Here is a 16,652-nt window from a genome sequence, read left to right as displayed (position 1 = left end):
TATATCTTAGTTTGGATCAAGTACAAGGTACTGTTTTATTATTGCAGAAAAAAGGGAAATCAATTTTAAAAAAATTGAATAGAATGGAATCTATGGGAGATTGCCTTTCCATAATCTGGAACTTTCTGTATAAATGGTTGCATAACTTGGATAACTCATCCCATTTCTGTATATAAATTGCAGGTGTGTATTTGTAGAAGCAAATGGAGGATGTACAGTTAGAAGGCATATTTCCTTAACTACATTTTAAACTTGCCCCTTTGTTGCTGACCACATTGACTAAGTGTTTGCTTGCATATAATGTATATGGTACCATTCAAAATCTCAGATTGGCTGTGATAATAGTTTTCTGGTAAATATATCAGTGTGTGCAATTGTGTAAATCTACTTCTAGGTGCAAATGAAGTTCCTGGTTGAACAAATGAAGCGGCCAGATTTTATGGATGCGTTACAGGGATTTACGTCTCCTCTAAATCCTGCTCACCAATTAGGAAACCTCAGGTTGGATTTTTTTTTGTTCGTTTTGTATTTGCTTGGTAATATAACAATAATTTAATTGGTCTAATTCCAAATAGCCATAATATTTACGAGATTACAATCAAAAATCTGTTTATATTAATGAACCAGTTAATTTTACTTTATTGCCAAATGAATGAAGGTGCCTTTAAACATGTTTATAGGTCAGGCCACACAAGCAAACTGAGCTTTCTTAAATTACCCTGTTGGATGTAACTTAAGGTGGTCATACACGGGCAAATAAAGCTGCCGATATCGGTCGTTTGGACCGATTTGACAGCTTATCTGCCCGTGTATGGGGGCTTCAGACGGGTCTTCGAATTACCCCCGATATAGCCATGCCATAAGTGGCATATCGGGGAAAGATCCGCTCGTTTGGCGATTTGAGTCTATGGCCACCTTAACGCTGGTGAGGAACTGCTGTAGGAATACAGCGAAAGCCTGAGCCAAGTGTTTTTGCATTTTTTCTAAGTCTTTGGTGACTTCTAACATGCTTATATAATGCAGTACCTTGGAGCATGACATGAAATCGTGTTGATGGAAAGTGGTAATGAGAAAACAGTGATCGAAAATGTGCATAAAGGTCCCTAAGCCTGCTCACGGTCTGTATTGCAGTATTTGTCAACCTTTGTCTTAGAGGACCTAAATAAAGTCAGCGAATCCGCTTTTGAGTCCCTTAAAACCTGTTTAAAATTAGGTGAATACCTGGTTCTAATTACTTTATTCTGTTGCTGGTGAAAAGTTCACCTAATTATTGAGGACCTACCCTATTCCTGCTATACCAAGGCAAGATAAACCAATGTCCACAGTATATGACCCCCTGTACGAGAAGAGGCAAGCCTTGTCAATTCATTAAGCATTTTCTTGAGATTTGAGTTTGTAAGTGAGTGACTGACTGTGTCTTGCATATTCTAGGCTTGAAGAGTGCAGAATAATGTCATCTGCAAAAAGACCACTCTGGTTAAACTGGGAAAATCCAGATATCATGTCAGAGATGCTGTTTTTGAATAATGAGATCATCTTTAAAAATGGAGATGGTAAGCTTAATGTTTATGAAACCTGGTTTTCTGCATAAATGTATTTTAAAGTTGTGCAAAAACAATAAACAGCCCATTGACCCTATACCTCATTAGCAATATACCAAAAAAATCACACACATGACATACAATCTCCAATGGCATGATTTACAGATCATCCTGTATCAGACCAGTCAAAAAAAACTGGCAATTGTCCAGTAGTAACAAATCTGGTGATGCAAAGTTTGGAGATTCAGATTTCCATTTTTTTAAAGGAAATCTAAAGTGAAACAAAATAGGGTAGAAATGTTGCACATTATGTTAGGGCTTCTTTTTTGCTGATTCGTACACACAAATGAATAGCAGGTGGTGGATCAATGGCCTAAACTAGGGCTTAGTGACGGAAGAGGTATGTGCCTAGATCTCCACGTTTGTGCCCTAGATACGTGCTTCTTCTGTCTACCCCTAGTTCCAGCCCTGATGATGAGTTCCTATCAGTTACTCTGTATGCCATTATTATTATTGTTATTATTATCATGGTGCCACTGAACCTCTATATTTATAGACTGTTTAGAATACAAAATACATTTCTGTTTATATATGCCTTGCAAGTTATAGAACACTATGCTGATTCTGTTGAAACAAGTTATTAAAAATTAGAAGATGCTACAACTAAAGAAAATTGCTATTCTAATTTTTTTTTTTAAGATTTACGACAAGACATGCTTACGCTCCAGATCATAAGAATCATGGAAAACATTTGGCAAAATCAAGGCCTTGATCTACGGTAAGTATCCAAGGAGAAAAAAAAATGGATGTATACAGATGCATCCTGTTTGCTCAAATGAATGTAACTAGGGGTTTCTAGCACTATCCTCTCTATTGCCTTGACAAGGCTAAGACTTTTAAGATATTCAGGAGAACGTAAGCCTACAAAGAATATGGCAAGAAATTGTATACTTTATATGCTGAACTTGCTGTACCAGCCCAGATGTTCAGCAGCCCTGTAACAGTAATTATCTCTGTCTTCAATTGTCTCTGCTGCTCAACATCATTATATTGTGTATTCGAAGACCCGTCGGAAGCCCCCATACACAGGCAGATAAGCTGTCAAATCGGTCCAAACGACCGATATCGGCAGCTTTATTATATATATGTTATATTATATATGTTGTGAGTCAGTCCCTAAACTCATTTTTTAACTGAGGGCATCTTTTTCACTGTAAAAATTAGGTCTAGTCTACTTTGCTGAACTTTTAGTTTTCCAATAGTGTCGATTTCTGCTTTCAGTCCCTACTGTATTGTATTACTTACACGTGTAACAGATCCATATCTTTCCTTATCCTAGCAGTTATATTTATTAATAACATGACTCTCTTGCTTTAGGATGTTGCCATATGGATGCTTGTCAATTGGGGACTGTGTAGGACTTATTGAAGTAGTGAGATGCTCACATACGATTATGCAGATTCAGTGCAAAGGAGGTTTGAAAGGAGCGTTGCAGTTCAACAGTCACACATTGCATCAATGGCTCAAGGATAAAAACAAGGGTGAAACGTAAGTAATACTTTGTTAATGACTCTTCACTTTTCTGTTGCAGTTTGTGAACTCTGGGAGCGGAATACTTTACATAACTGTAATTGGTGTTAAATGTAATGTTTAAAGTAAATATTGGGGTTTTTTTTTTTTTTAGCATTTGTTTACAGAGGTCTCTAACTGACAATTCTGGGAAGGGGTGTGATATCAGCGTGTTAGTAGGGAAATCTAGTCATGCTTCCAGTCTTTAGATTGGGAAAGACTCTCTGGCATTTTTACAAATATGTATTTGGTATGGGTCCAGGAAACCATTTGTTTTTTTTTCTGACCACAGTTCTGTGATTACATAATTTTGCTTCTTATGTGGAAACTTGCTGGTTTTCCCACTGTTAAAATTGACTTCTTGCACTTTTGCCAAATTATCGACTGTGTTCCATGTACTTTTCCCTACTGATGACTAAGCTCTATGTTACTACTTACCTTCCTGTTCCAATATTTTGCTCTTCTCTTGCTATCTTCATTTTAGACCTCAATACTATTTAATCTGAATGAAAAATATACTGTAAAATAATAAATCTGAGCAACCCACCAGACCAGAAACCACTTGATAATTTTCATATGGTTGGTATACAACCCTGAGTAAGTGCCGACTATACAGGCACGAAACATATGTTTTTGAATTTGCACCCCCCACTGTTACTATGTTTCTACATTGTGTGATCTAATAAATCCGGATTGATATTAAAGCCAGTGTCTTCTGTGCGGAGTGGTCATTGCTGTAAAGCGAGCATTACATTTTGCAACTTGGTATATAACCTATTTGCATTTGGAAAATATTATTTTGAGCTAAAATCTTCAAATACAAAGCTGTTTAAAGCTGTGCCACTAGTTTAACCAGTACTACTGCCTTATTGTGTTAATTCTTGTAGATACGATGCCGCCATCGACCTATTCACTCGATCGTGTGCCGGTTACTGTGTTGCAACTTTCATTCTTGGAATAGGTGATCGGCATAACAGTAACATTATGGTTAAAGACAATGGGCAGGTAAGTCATTGTGTTGTTCCTTTTTTCATCCTTGATCTTTTCTCAGTGTATTAAACCTTTATTTTTTCCCATCAGCTGTTTCACATAGATTTTGGGCACTTTCTGGATCACAAAAAGAAAAAATTTGGCTATAAACGCGAAAGGGTACCATTTGTCTTAACCCAAGATTTTCTGATTGTGATCAGCAAGGGAATTCAAGAATGCACGAAAACCAGGGATTTTGAGAGGTGAGACGGAGCATTAACTATTGATTTAAATGTTGATTGATAAATCAGGCAAATAGTTTGCATAATAAGAAAGCAAGACAGTCTTTCCAAAATAAAAGTTGATCCATAATTTGGGTCCATTTTTAATGCATACAGTTAAATACTGATCTGTTATATAAAGTTAGGTCCATAAATATTTGGACAGTGACAACTTTTTTTTTCTAATTTTGGTTCTGCACATTACCACAATGAATTTTAAATTAAATTACTCCGATGCAGTTGAACTGCAGACATTCAGCTTTATTTCAGTGGGTTGAACAAAAAGATTGCATAAAAAAAGTGAGGAACTAAAGCCTTTCATTCTTCATTTCAGGGGCTCAAAAGTAATTGGACAAATCAAAAAACTGAACACAAAATGTTCATTTCTAATACTTGGTTGAAACCCCTTTGCTGGCAATGACAGCCTGAAGTCTTGAACTCATGGACATCACCAGATTCTGGGTTTCCTCCTTTTTAATGCTCTGCCAGGCCTTTACTGCAGCAGCTTTCAGTTGCTGTTTGTTTGTGGGCCTTTCTGTCCGAAGTTTAGTCTTCAACAAGTGAAATGCATGCTCAATTGGGTTCAGATCAAGTGACTGATTTGGCTATTCAAGAATATTCCACTTCTTTGCTTTAATAAACTCCTGGGTTGCTGTGGCTGTATGTTTTGAGTCATTGTCTCTCTTTATTATGAAACTCCTCCCAATCAATTTGACTGCATTTAGCTGGATTTGAGCAGACAGTCTCTGAACACCTCAGAATTCATTTGGCTGCTTCTGTCCTGTGTCACATCATGGATAAACACTAGTGTCCCAGTGCCACTGACAGCCATGCACGCCCAAGCCACCACACTGCCTCTGCCATGTTTTATAGAGATGTGGTATGCTTTGGATCATGAGCTGTTCCACGCCTTCTGGGCAGTCAGAGGACAATAGCTGGCAGTGAAGTAGACCACAAACTGTAGTAAACACCATCTGCTAAGCAATGTGAATGTGATTGGTTAAATTGTTTTTAGGTTTAGTGATTCTTTAAAGCTTAGAAAACCTCAATCATGTCATGTTTTCCATGAACTTTAAATGAGTATGTGATTATTGGTATAACATTTAAAATGACAGTTCTTTTATTTCTGCTTTCAATTTCCCTTTCAGATTTCAAGAGATGTGTTACAAAGCTTACTTGGCAATCCGTCAGCATGCCAACCTTTTCATCAACTTATTCTCTATGATGCTTGGCTCTGGAATGCCTGAACTGCAGTCTTTTGATGACATTGCCTATATTCGAAAGACATTAGCATTGGATAAAACTGAACAAGAGGCTTTGGAATACTTCATGAAGCAGATGAATGACGCACATCATGGTGGCTGGACAACAAAAATGGACTGGATCTTCCATACAATAAAGCATCTTTAATTCGAACAGGGAAGCTGGCAAATGACTTACAACCATATTCTGGGTTGAGCACTGCGCTGTTATTAGTGACAGCCATCAACGAACAGCTGAATATGAATTGCACAAACCACACAAAGCATTAATTTCACAGCAGCTACGACAATTTAACAGAATCATTAACACTTACAGGGTCGTCAACAACACTACGTTTTGTGAGCAAAAATAGTTAAGCCTGTATAGTTATGCCTTAAGCCCAAACCGAAGGCTAACCTCCACTTGTGTTTAATAGCCAAGGTTACAACCTCTTTGATACAAATAGTAGTTTGGCGTCAAAAAATATTTTTGTGATTCCCATGTGCGTTTCGAAATGCTGATTGTGATCCATTGTGTAAAAGGAGTGATGCCAGAAAAGGTATAGGAGGCTGTTATCCTCCTTGTATGTCTCACAGTATTTTTTAACTTATATGAGTTTAACAGGTCGCTTATTTTTACTTTCCATGCTGATCCTACCTAAGCCTTCTGAGAAACATTGCAACATTTCTGCATTTTTTTTTTCTTTTTATCATGACAAACAATTCACTGTTGTGAATAGCAAAATGTGAAACTTGAAGTTAAGATGAAGTCCCAGTGTGGTCAAAACCCAAACATTTAACAAGCACACAACATGTGTGGCTGTGTCTGTCTCTTTGTGTATTTCTTCATGTTGAAATACTACCAACCCAGAGACCAGAAGAGCAATCTACTTTATTTCTCTAAATGGATGTCATGCTTAATATAGAGCTCTTATTTTTATAGTCTTCCTAGGCTATTTTGAGGAATGCTGGTGTATTTTAGTGCTGACAAAGTGTGTATTGCAGCAGTCTTCACTGATATCTAGGTTCCAGTAATCAGTCCATTTTATTTACCATTTGTTTCTAAGTATTTTTAGGGGAAATCTATATTAACTTTTAAGTGTATAGATATTTTTTATATTTTGTACATACATTTGATTTTGCCTTGGTTCAGCATTGTGTATATAATTACAGATATATGCACATAGGTGCATTTACACACACTCATCCATTTATGTATTTTCTGGAGAGAGACCCCCTAAGGTATGTCGAGACCACATTTTAAAGAGATGTTAAAAAAAAAAAAAGCACAGCGACTGTCTGAGCGATTTTGGTGCGAGTGTTTCTAAATGGGTTCATAACTTGTTGCTTGCCTAGAAGCATGCAGTGTGCTTAAATCTAGTATTTTGTATTCATTTCACATGCAGTCGTAATCAGAAAGAATAATCTGACAATCGGCAATACAGTTTTTTAGGGTGGCCATATATAACCAAATCTAATTGGGCAGTTTGGCCTATTTCGGCCATAATTTTGATTTGGGCAGTGTCTTTTGAAAGTTTATATACTCTTGCAAGCGGGTAGATGGGGCATCAGCTGATACAGAATTGAGCAGAACTGCTGGTCTTTCTTGCTTCTGCTCAGATGGCCCAAATGAATGGAATAATCTGGCCATCTGCAAAGATGTCTCAATCGCACAATATGTAACCTTTTACATCATCAGATGGGTGGCGTTGAGGTAGACATGGCCTCCTTGGATTTAACTATGTAAAATTACCCAGTTGTTTCACTTAAAAATTAGCCAATGTGGGGCACAAACTAATCTATCTTACACTCACGTATACTGCCAGTCAAGGTACAGTAAGACAAAGCAAAATATCAGAATTTAGGGACAGGCACCAGGCAGATCCCCGTACAAGTACAGTTTAATCACACAGCATGTTTTGGGCTTCAACCCCCTGATGAATTGCCTTAAGTTATCATGAAATTAAATGTTTATCCTAATTCTGTACTTTTATTACTAAAGCAGCTACTGCTTAACATTCTTACCTCTTAGAGGTGGATCAAAGTGTATTCTTTAAATTCTATATGATTTCGATTTTGACAATGAAGGCAGTGTGTTTCAAGGAATTATTTACTATTTATACTTTGCTACAAGGTTGCTCCAAATTCATTAACACATCATGTTTGATTTTACTTACTGTGCTTCAGTGAAGATTCACCTGAAACACACAGATCTTATTTAAGTGATATAATATAATATTACAGGATGGGATTTATTATCCAGAATGCTTGGGACCGGGAGATAATGGATCTTTCCATAATTTGGATCTCCATAACTCGTCTACTATAAATCATTTAAACATTAAGGGGCAGATTTATTAAGGTTCGAATTGTTTTCCATTAAAAATTAGAGTTGTCAAGTTTATTTTTAGAATCAAAGATCAGTTTTTCAGATAAAAAAAATTATTATTTTTTTTTATATTTATTACATCTCGACCCTGGGATAGCTCGAATCTGAAAATTCATAATCTAAAACCTGTCGAGGTCATGTAGAAGTCAATGGCCGAGGTCCCTTGAACCATTTGACGATGCGAATAGCCTTCACGATGTTTGAGTTTTTTTTTTCTCGCAGAAAACTTGATTAATTCGAGTTCAGGTTGTTAACCCCGAACTCTCTGACTCTAGGTTTTTCTTAATTAGAAACCATTTGAGTTGCGAGTTAATTTGAGGTATAAAAAAACTAGAAAATTGACTTTTGATAAATAACCGCCTAAATAAACCCAATATGATTGTTTTGTCACCAATATGGATTCATGCAACTTAGTTACCATCAAGTAAAGGTACTGATTTTTATTACAGAGAAATAATTTTTTTTTTTTTTTTTTAAAGATTTGAATTATTTGCTTGAAAACTGACTACTCTATGGGAGATGACCTAAAGTTTTCTGGATAATTGGTTTCCTGTTAAGAGATCCCATACCTGTAATACAACTTCTATAGTAGTGTAGCTAAATTCTAATGGGGTTATGTAATTAAAGGCACTGTTTGCCCAGGTGAAATAACCCTCAGCAGGTACCATTTACTGGTCACCTTAAAGGAGAATTTAACCCCCTAGGCACAAAAATACCCCCCCCCCCCCCGGGTAAATGCCCCTAACTTGTTACTTATCTCTCCTTCTAGGTCCTCTCGAGCGGAGTTCATGGCAGCCATCTTCTCCCGATCGCTCTTCTTTCTGTAGTCATCGGCATTTGGTGGCGCATGCACAGTAGGAGGCATTTGCCGGTTCACATCTACTGCGCGTGCGCCCGAAAGTCATTTTCCGATTTCTTTTTCGGCACATGCGCAGTAGGGGCATACGCAGGGGAGGGATTTTTGAGCCTAGGGGGTTGCTTTCTCCTTTAAAAGCAAAGCTCTTATTGGTTGCTATGGTTTACTGCTCCTGGGCAAACTTAGTGCCTTTTATTATATTTGGGGGTAAGTGAGGAAAGTTTAGTGTTACTAGCCTGCAACTCAAATTGTGCAATTTGTTATATGGTTTCCCATTGGTCCTTTGCATTCAATTTAAGTAATGCATTGGGTGTTGGTTCTGGAGTGAACAGCAGCAGTCTGTTTACTAGTAAAAGGACAGTTCTGTTCTAGATTTCCTTATCACAGGTCATTTAACTATAGCCTGTGGGCTAATTCATCAACAAAACAGGAATGAGCACTTTACCAACCTTTTTTGTGTGATCGTCCGTAGTTATTATTGGAGTCAACATCCCTTTCACCCCTTCATTTGTGTCCGGATGCACTTTACAAAAATTACAGGGCAAGGGTAAAGCCCAGTTGTTGCCACTGATGTTTAAATGTTTTTTATGTAATCCTAGATAGTTTGTGACTGGCTGCTACAAAACATAGGCTGGGATCTGTGTATTGATTTCTTTATAGAAATATAGAACACCCAACATTATGAAATATTGAAAAGACCAAATGACCTGCTATGATAAAGCCTAGCTTATTTTGCAAGTACTTTTTACACTTTGCAGTTAAACTCTAGTCATTCGTATGTAGCACTGTTACTACTCATTACATAGTGGAATTAAAAAGCTCCGGGGAAAGTCCTGGAAGCACCACAAATGATGGAAACGATGGATCAATGGCCATTTATATTTTATAATCTTTTTTTTTTTTTTTTTTTTTCATTGTATAATATTTGAATATGTTTTTTTGGTGTTGTTATTAACGTGGTAAGAATGTGAAAACTATCTATTGCAAACCTTTCATGAAATACCATCAAATATTTTTTATACCATGTGATCTCATGCAGAATACGTAATTAGGTGAACGTTGAATTTCTGTCCTTAAAGTTTCAAATTAACGTAAATGAAATCCAAAACCCTTCATTTGCAATAATATTTGTAGTTATCACTGTGTTAACGTGTATCTGTGTTCTGCTTCATTCTATAGACTTACTACATGTGCAATACAAGGTTTGCACTGAAAGTGATGGTGCAATGTTGTTCATCCGGCTCTGCAGAAGGCTTGCGTTAGAGCGCGGTGTCCTTCATGAAGATATGTACTCTTCTATTTATTTGGCTTTTGCAATATCATTAAATACTTTAAATTACTTTGAATAGGATTTATACAGCCAAATGCTCCTGCATACTATACAAGCATGTGTACGCAAAGCTGTCTGGCTTTTTCAGTGCAGTTTTTTTTTTTAAAAAAAGTTATTGATGAAAACGTGTTGTATTTCCTAAAAAAAAAAAAAAAAAAAAAAAAAAGGTGCAAAATTTGGGTATAACACCTCCTGCACACTTTATGCACCTTTTGCTATTGTGACTTATGTATACTTTGAGGTGTTTTTGTTTACAGTTATTCTTGACTTTTAATGTTGCAGCACATATTATTCATGTAAATTTGGTAACATTTTACCCATTTTTCTGTGTTTTTTTTTTTTTCTCCTTTAAAAAGCAAATGTTTCAGATCGCTGGAGCAAAGGTTTGTTCAGTCAAAGTGTAATTATTGAGCCAATTGACTGACGCCATCTGTGTTCTTAAATGGGGTTGTTCACCTTCCAAACACTTTTTTCTAGGGATGCACCGAATCCAGGATTCGGTTCGGGATTCGGCCTTTTTCAGCAGGATTCGGCCGAATCCTTCTGCGTGACCGAATCCGAATCCTAATTTGCATATGTAAATTAGGGGTGGGTAGGGAAATCGCGTAACTTTTCATCACAAAAGAAGAATTTTTTCCTGCCCCTAATTTGCATATGCATATGCAAATTAGGGTTCGGTATTCGGCCAAATCTTTCACCAAGGTTTTGGGGATTCGGCCAAATCCCAAATAGTGGATTCAGTGCATCCCTACTTTTTTCAATTCAGTTGTTTTTAGATTGTTCCCCAGAATTAAAAACTTTTTTCCACTTACTTTACATTATTTATTTTTTACTGTTTTTCCAAAATCTAAGTTTAAAGTTAAATGTTCGTGTCTCTGGTGTTTCAGTCTGGCAGCTCAGTAATTGAGGTGCAGACTCTAAACTGTTACAATTTTACAACATTTAGTTGATACATTTCTCACCAGCATCTCTGGAGTATTAGCACCTATTGTATCCAGGGCCACCATCAGGGGGGCACAGGGGGTACTCCTGGCCGAAGCCGTGCCGCCTCTTCTGTCCCGAAAAGCTGAACAGCAGAGGTGCCGAATAGCTGAAGTCCGGAAAGCGGCGAAAAGACCCGAAGTGCCGAAAGCGGCGAAAAGATCCAAAGTCACAAAAACAGCCGAAATTGAAGTCCTGAAGTGAAAAGACCAAAAGTCATGAAAGGAGGCGAAGTTGAAGTCCTGAAGCCACGAGTTCAATTCTACTGAACACCAATTTTTTTTTTAATCCCCTGGCCACCATATATTATTTTAATACTCTATAGGCCCCCAAACTTGTAGGGGGGGCCCTGGCGCCAATTTTTTTTTTTTTTTTTTTACAAAAAAAACTTTTATGGGGCCTTGGTGCCACAGTTTTTTATAACTTATAAGGGGGCCCTGACAATCAATAGCTTTTTAAAACTTGTGTGTGTGTTACTTTTTTTAGCGCTGATGTCTGTGTGGTGTTTTAACTGTGATGTGGGCGGGATCTGGGGTGGGTGGGGAAAATTTTAATGTACGGGGCCCCGTGATTTCTAATGGCGGCCCTGGTTGTATCAATTCTAAGAGCTGCCTGTAATGAAACCCAGAGATTCTGGACAAAGATAAGAAATGTATCAACTAATGTATCAATTTAGAACAGTTTACAGGATCAGCGACCCCCCCCCCCTCCCAGAGCTGCTTCAGAAGGTGAAAAATGACACTTTACGCTTCAATATTCGGAAAAAGGTCACACGTAGAAAGTCATTGGAAAAAGTCGTTATTTCTGGTGATCTATCTTAAACCAACTAGTTGTTTGAAGGTGAACCACCCCTTTAAATGCTGTTTGCAGCTCCTATTGCCCCGGGCTGAGATGATTCTAATAGAACGTTGTGCAGTTCTGTAAAATGTATGCTTTGGCTGGGCAGTGGATATTATTTGTAATACAGAACTCCTCTTTTATTATATTATATTTTATACTTTTATATCTTACACTCAACCTATGAAAAATGCAGTGTCCATAGCTGCTGAATGGCTTATAGCAAGGTGCACCTGCACTGCTGACATGTATTTTGTTTTCTGAAAAGCGTAATAGCAAGACATAAAAGAAATGCTTTATTTAGACATTGTTTTATTTGCACTGCGCAGTCATCTCTAGTACATACTAGCATATTGTATCTGCTACTTAAACAATGGTTTAAACATGTATTATTCCTACCATGGGAGGCAGAATAATATTTGTTTAGGATTTACATCTTACAGATCTACATTTTGAATTCTGAAAGGTGCTTTCCTTTATGTATTACTATATGCAAACGTCTATTGGCCAATTTCATTTTCTAGTGTTTCTATTCTGTAACCATTTCAAACATTGGGTCAGATTTATTAAGGATTGAGTTGTGTTTTTCACAAAAATTAAAGTTTTCGAGGTTACTTATTTTTTTTTTGGGTCAGATCAATTTTTCAGGTTACAAAAAACGTTAATTTTTTCGAGATTTATTATACCCTGACCCTGGAAATAACTTTAATACAAATATACACCGTCTAAAACCTTAAGCGGTCCTGTAGGAGTCAATAGTAGAGGTCCCTTGAACCATTTGAAGATGTTAAAGGGGACCTGTCCCCCTAAGAGAGAATTCCAAATTCTTTTCAATAATGTCAAGCAAAATAAACTTTACTTAAACTATATGTTGTTTACATTTTGTTTCCTCCCATCTTGGAATTACACAATCACAGCAAGCAGACAGGTGCCATTTTGTGGACACCGTTATTAAGACAAATTGCGAATCACCCCCAAATCTTGTTTATGTGCCAGAATGAGAGACCTAATGCCCATGCCCAGTGCCCTACACAATTATAGAGTGTGAGGAGGGAAGGGGGGATGTGAGAAGTGCATGGACATTTAGGAATTGCTGAATGGAAAGTGAAAGTAATTGACTGCCCCACCTCTATGCCTCAGGCATAGAGGTGGGGCAGATAATATTTGATTGACAGCTCAGATATTTAAACACCTGTATAACCAGTATCCATGAAAAAAATATTTGGGTTCCATGTTTAATTTGCAAAGGACTACCATTGTACAGCTTTTTATGTGTAGTTGAAAGGTCCACCTTAATAGCCTCCATGATGTTCAAGTTTTTTCGGAGGGTTTTGCACGAAAACACGAATTTTTGGATTGTTAACCCCAAAATCACTGATTCAAGTTTTTTTCTTACAAAGAAACCATTTGAGTTTTGAGTTCATTCAAGGTATAAAAAAACTCTAAAATTTCGACCTTAGATAAATGACACCATTAGTATGATGTAGAGAGTGATGTTCTGACACAATCTGCAATTGCCTTAATTATTTAGCTTTTTATTCAGCAGCTCTCTATTTTGCAAATTCAACAATCTTTTTGCTAGAGTCCAAATTACCCTAGCAACCATGCACTTATTTGAATAAGAGACTGGAATACCAATAGAAGAAGCCTTGAATAGAAAGATGAGTAATAAAAAGTAGCAATAACAACAAACGTGAAGCCTTACAGAGCATTGGTTGTTTAGATGGGTCACTGACCCCCATTTGAAAGCAGGAAACCGTCAGAAGAAGACGGCAAGTAATTAAACTATTGAAAAATAATGAAGACCAGTTGAAATGTTGCTTAGAATTACCTGTTAAACATAGAGGTCATTCATCACAATTTTGTTTTTACAAACTCGTGTATGTAGGAAATGTTTACATGATGTAATTGCACTATTCCATGGATCATTCTCTGTTAGTCAGTGCTGAGTCTCTGCTTCACATGTATAATAGGATGGGCAGGCTTTGTTTCTTTGGAAAAGGTTTATTTCACCATAGGAGTCATGTTTATTATACACTCATTGTGTTGTTTAGCAGTGACTTGTCATTTAACCCTTTGTACTGTATTTCTCTTGTCTACTGTAGAGTTGCCTGTTTGCCCTATATCAGTTCTGTTATAACTCTCTGAGCCCACACAGAACAACTTGCTACAGTTTTGTATATACATTTCTTTATTAGATCCCTTGTGCTAGGAACCTATTTGCACATATTTAGGCCTCATTCACACATTAATGCAATTTGCCATCACTCTACAGTATTTGCTCTGCATCTAACCTGTTTAAAGCCTGACCAACCAAGCTCATTAATGGGACACAAGCCATACACTGGCTGATATTCTGCATGTAATGGATTGGCCTGCGTGTGATATAGATGGATACTGTACGTGATTATCTACAGTTGCACCATGCAATGACACACCTGGTGCATCTGCAGATGACCTTTTCAGCATATCTGATAAACAAACCAGCCAATATCCATACGTCAAAGATCTTGTTAAGACCTCAGCACATGGCACTCGAGCTCTGGTGGTTTATTGCTGCACACTAGTTGGAGTCCAGTGAGTCTGACACAAGTGATCAAAGGGTTAGTTAGCTACGGACCAGTTTTACCTTAAGGAATCTCTTTTTTTTCTGATGATTGTAGAAACAAGCACCCTCTTTTATATAACATTAATTCTGCTTTGGAATTCGTCTAAAACTTCAGACAGGATTTTTTTTAAGCTTTCACAGATCATTAAATAAACCCCCATTTGCACTGTCCTGTTTTGTTGATTTCTGTCCTTTTATTCTACTAGATGACTTCTTAAGGCTAATGTCCCCTGGTTTGTGTCTTTATTGCATTTGCTCTGATTCAAGCTATACTGTTATACTTGGCCAGTCATTCTAGTCTGAACCCATGGTATATACATTTAGAGGCCCATTTATCAAATGTCGAATTTTACTCTCTAAATTCAAATATACTTGAAATTCGATTGGGAGGTTAAGAAAATTCGAACGTCTAAAACTCAAACAAATTTCACTGAGTCGAATTAGATTTTGAATTTGACAACTCGATTAGTTTTTTTTTTTTCTTGAATGCTATTAACATCTTCAAATGGATCACTGGACCTCTCCCATTGACTTATAAAACTTATTTGGCGAATGTAGGTTTCGAATAGTCTATTTCAAATTATTCCTAGAGTAAAGGTTTGATCAGTCTCAAATTTGAATTGAGTTTGGATTATTCCCAATTCGATTTTGGGAGTTTTGACCGAAATACAATTCGGAAATTCTAATTTCCTACTCGACCCTTGATAAATCTGTCCTTTTACTATAGGAAATTATATCTGCAGTGTGTGTCCTTAACATAATTCATTTTACTCAAAGCAGAATGCTATTGTAATAAATAGACACATTTGTTGTCTTCCACTGGGGCACACAACTGCAGGCATGAGTGTCTGGAGATCTTAAAGGAAAACTATAGCCCCAAAATGAATACTTGAGCAACGGATAGTTTATCAAAATAAGTGGCATATTAAAGAATCTTATCAAATTAGAATATATATTTAAGTAAATATTGCCCTTTTACATTTCTTGCCTTGAACCACCATTTTGTGATGGTCTGTGTGCTGCCTCAGAGATCACCTGACCAGAAATACTGCAGCTCTAACTGTAACAGGAAGAAATATTGAAGCAAAATACAGAACTCTGTCTGTTAATTGGCTCATGTGACCTAACAAGTACAGTTTGTTTGTGTGCAGCGTGAATTATATGATCCAAGGGGGCTGTCCTTATTTTTTAAAATGGCTGTTTTCTATTTATGATACCCAATGGCACATACTACTAAAAAGGGGTTATAGTTATCCTTTAAACACAACATTACAGGTGATCTGTTGGAAGTTACAAAGGACTGTTTAACAAACCTAAAACAGAGTAAGACAAGTGAATGTGGTTGCTGAACTACAAATGGCAATATGATTCCTTATTGTAGTACAGATGTTCTGCAAAACTGGTTGCTGATTTTGGTTAGTTATACTACCTTCCCAATGTCTTTCCAATAAGAAGGCTGCTGAGTTGATCACTGCTTCAATAAGTGCATGATATTATGTGGTATTTCCGTTTTGTTCTGCACCGCCACTCTTAATTCCTGGCTTTTTTTTATTACTGCCTGTTCCTCTTATAGAGCTTTTGTCTAATATGGAGTATCCGGGGGAAGGTTGAAATAATTGTCGGATCTCTGTGAATCTCCACTTGTCACCTCCTCCCTTAAGGCAATAACATAAACACGGTTCCTATCGAGTAGTAAACATCATTTTAGACTTTGGGAATTGGAGTAATGTATGATTTTTATCAGGTTATCACTTCCCATAAGAGCATGGATCTTTTAATGTGAAATGTATCCTCTTCAGCTTACTTACAATTATATTTTGTTTTAGAGGTTCGATTGTTCATATTACTTCTATTGTACAATTGAGCAGCCAGCAAACCTCCCCAGTTACTACGAGGATATAGGATTTGCACTTTCATTATTACATGTTTCCTATACCTGCTTATTCCCTTGCAATCCATGCATAAATACACTTGCTTAACCAACAAGTACTTTTATTCAGTAATACAGACCATTTATAGATTGTACTTGATTATTCTTCAGTTATATTTA

At 36.9% G+C, this 16,652-nt stretch overlaps 1 protein-coding gene across 1 annotated transcript in view; it reads left to right on the top strand.

The window, feature by feature from the left end:
* The window catches only part of pik3ca.L (phosphatidylinositol-4,5-bisphosphate 3-kinase catalytic subunit alpha L homeolog), a 39,977-nt gene extending 31,648 nt beyond the window's left edge, over window positions 1–8,329 (top strand). Inside the window, exons 15-21 of the mRNA XM_041563324.1 lie at window positions 395–501; window positions 1,432–1,553; window positions 2,241–2,319; window positions 2,919–3,089; window positions 3,998–4,115; window positions 4,191–4,342; window positions 5,509–8,329. Coding sequence (XP_041419258.1) covers window positions 395–501; window positions 1,432–1,553; window positions 2,241–2,319; window positions 2,919–3,089; window positions 3,998–4,115; window positions 4,191–4,342; window positions 5,509–5,770 — 1,011 coding nt within the window. The 3' untranslated portion in view covers window positions 5,771–8,329. The remainder of the gene's footprint in view (window positions 1–394; window positions 502–1,431; window positions 1,554–2,240; window positions 2,320–2,918; window positions 3,090–3,997; window positions 4,116–4,190; window positions 4,343–5,508) is intronic.
* Window positions 8,330–16,652: the final 8,323 nt, after the last annotated feature.

The sequence above is a fragment of the Xenopus laevis genome, chromosome 5L (assembly GCF_017654675.1).
Source record: "Xenopus laevis strain J_2021 chromosome 5L, Xenopus_laevis_v10.1, whole genome shotgun sequence".
Taxonomy (NCBI): domain Eukaryota; kingdom Metazoa; phylum Chordata; class Amphibia; order Anura; family Pipidae; genus Xenopus; species Xenopus laevis.
This window is presented reverse-complemented; position numbering and strand designations above follow the sequence as displayed.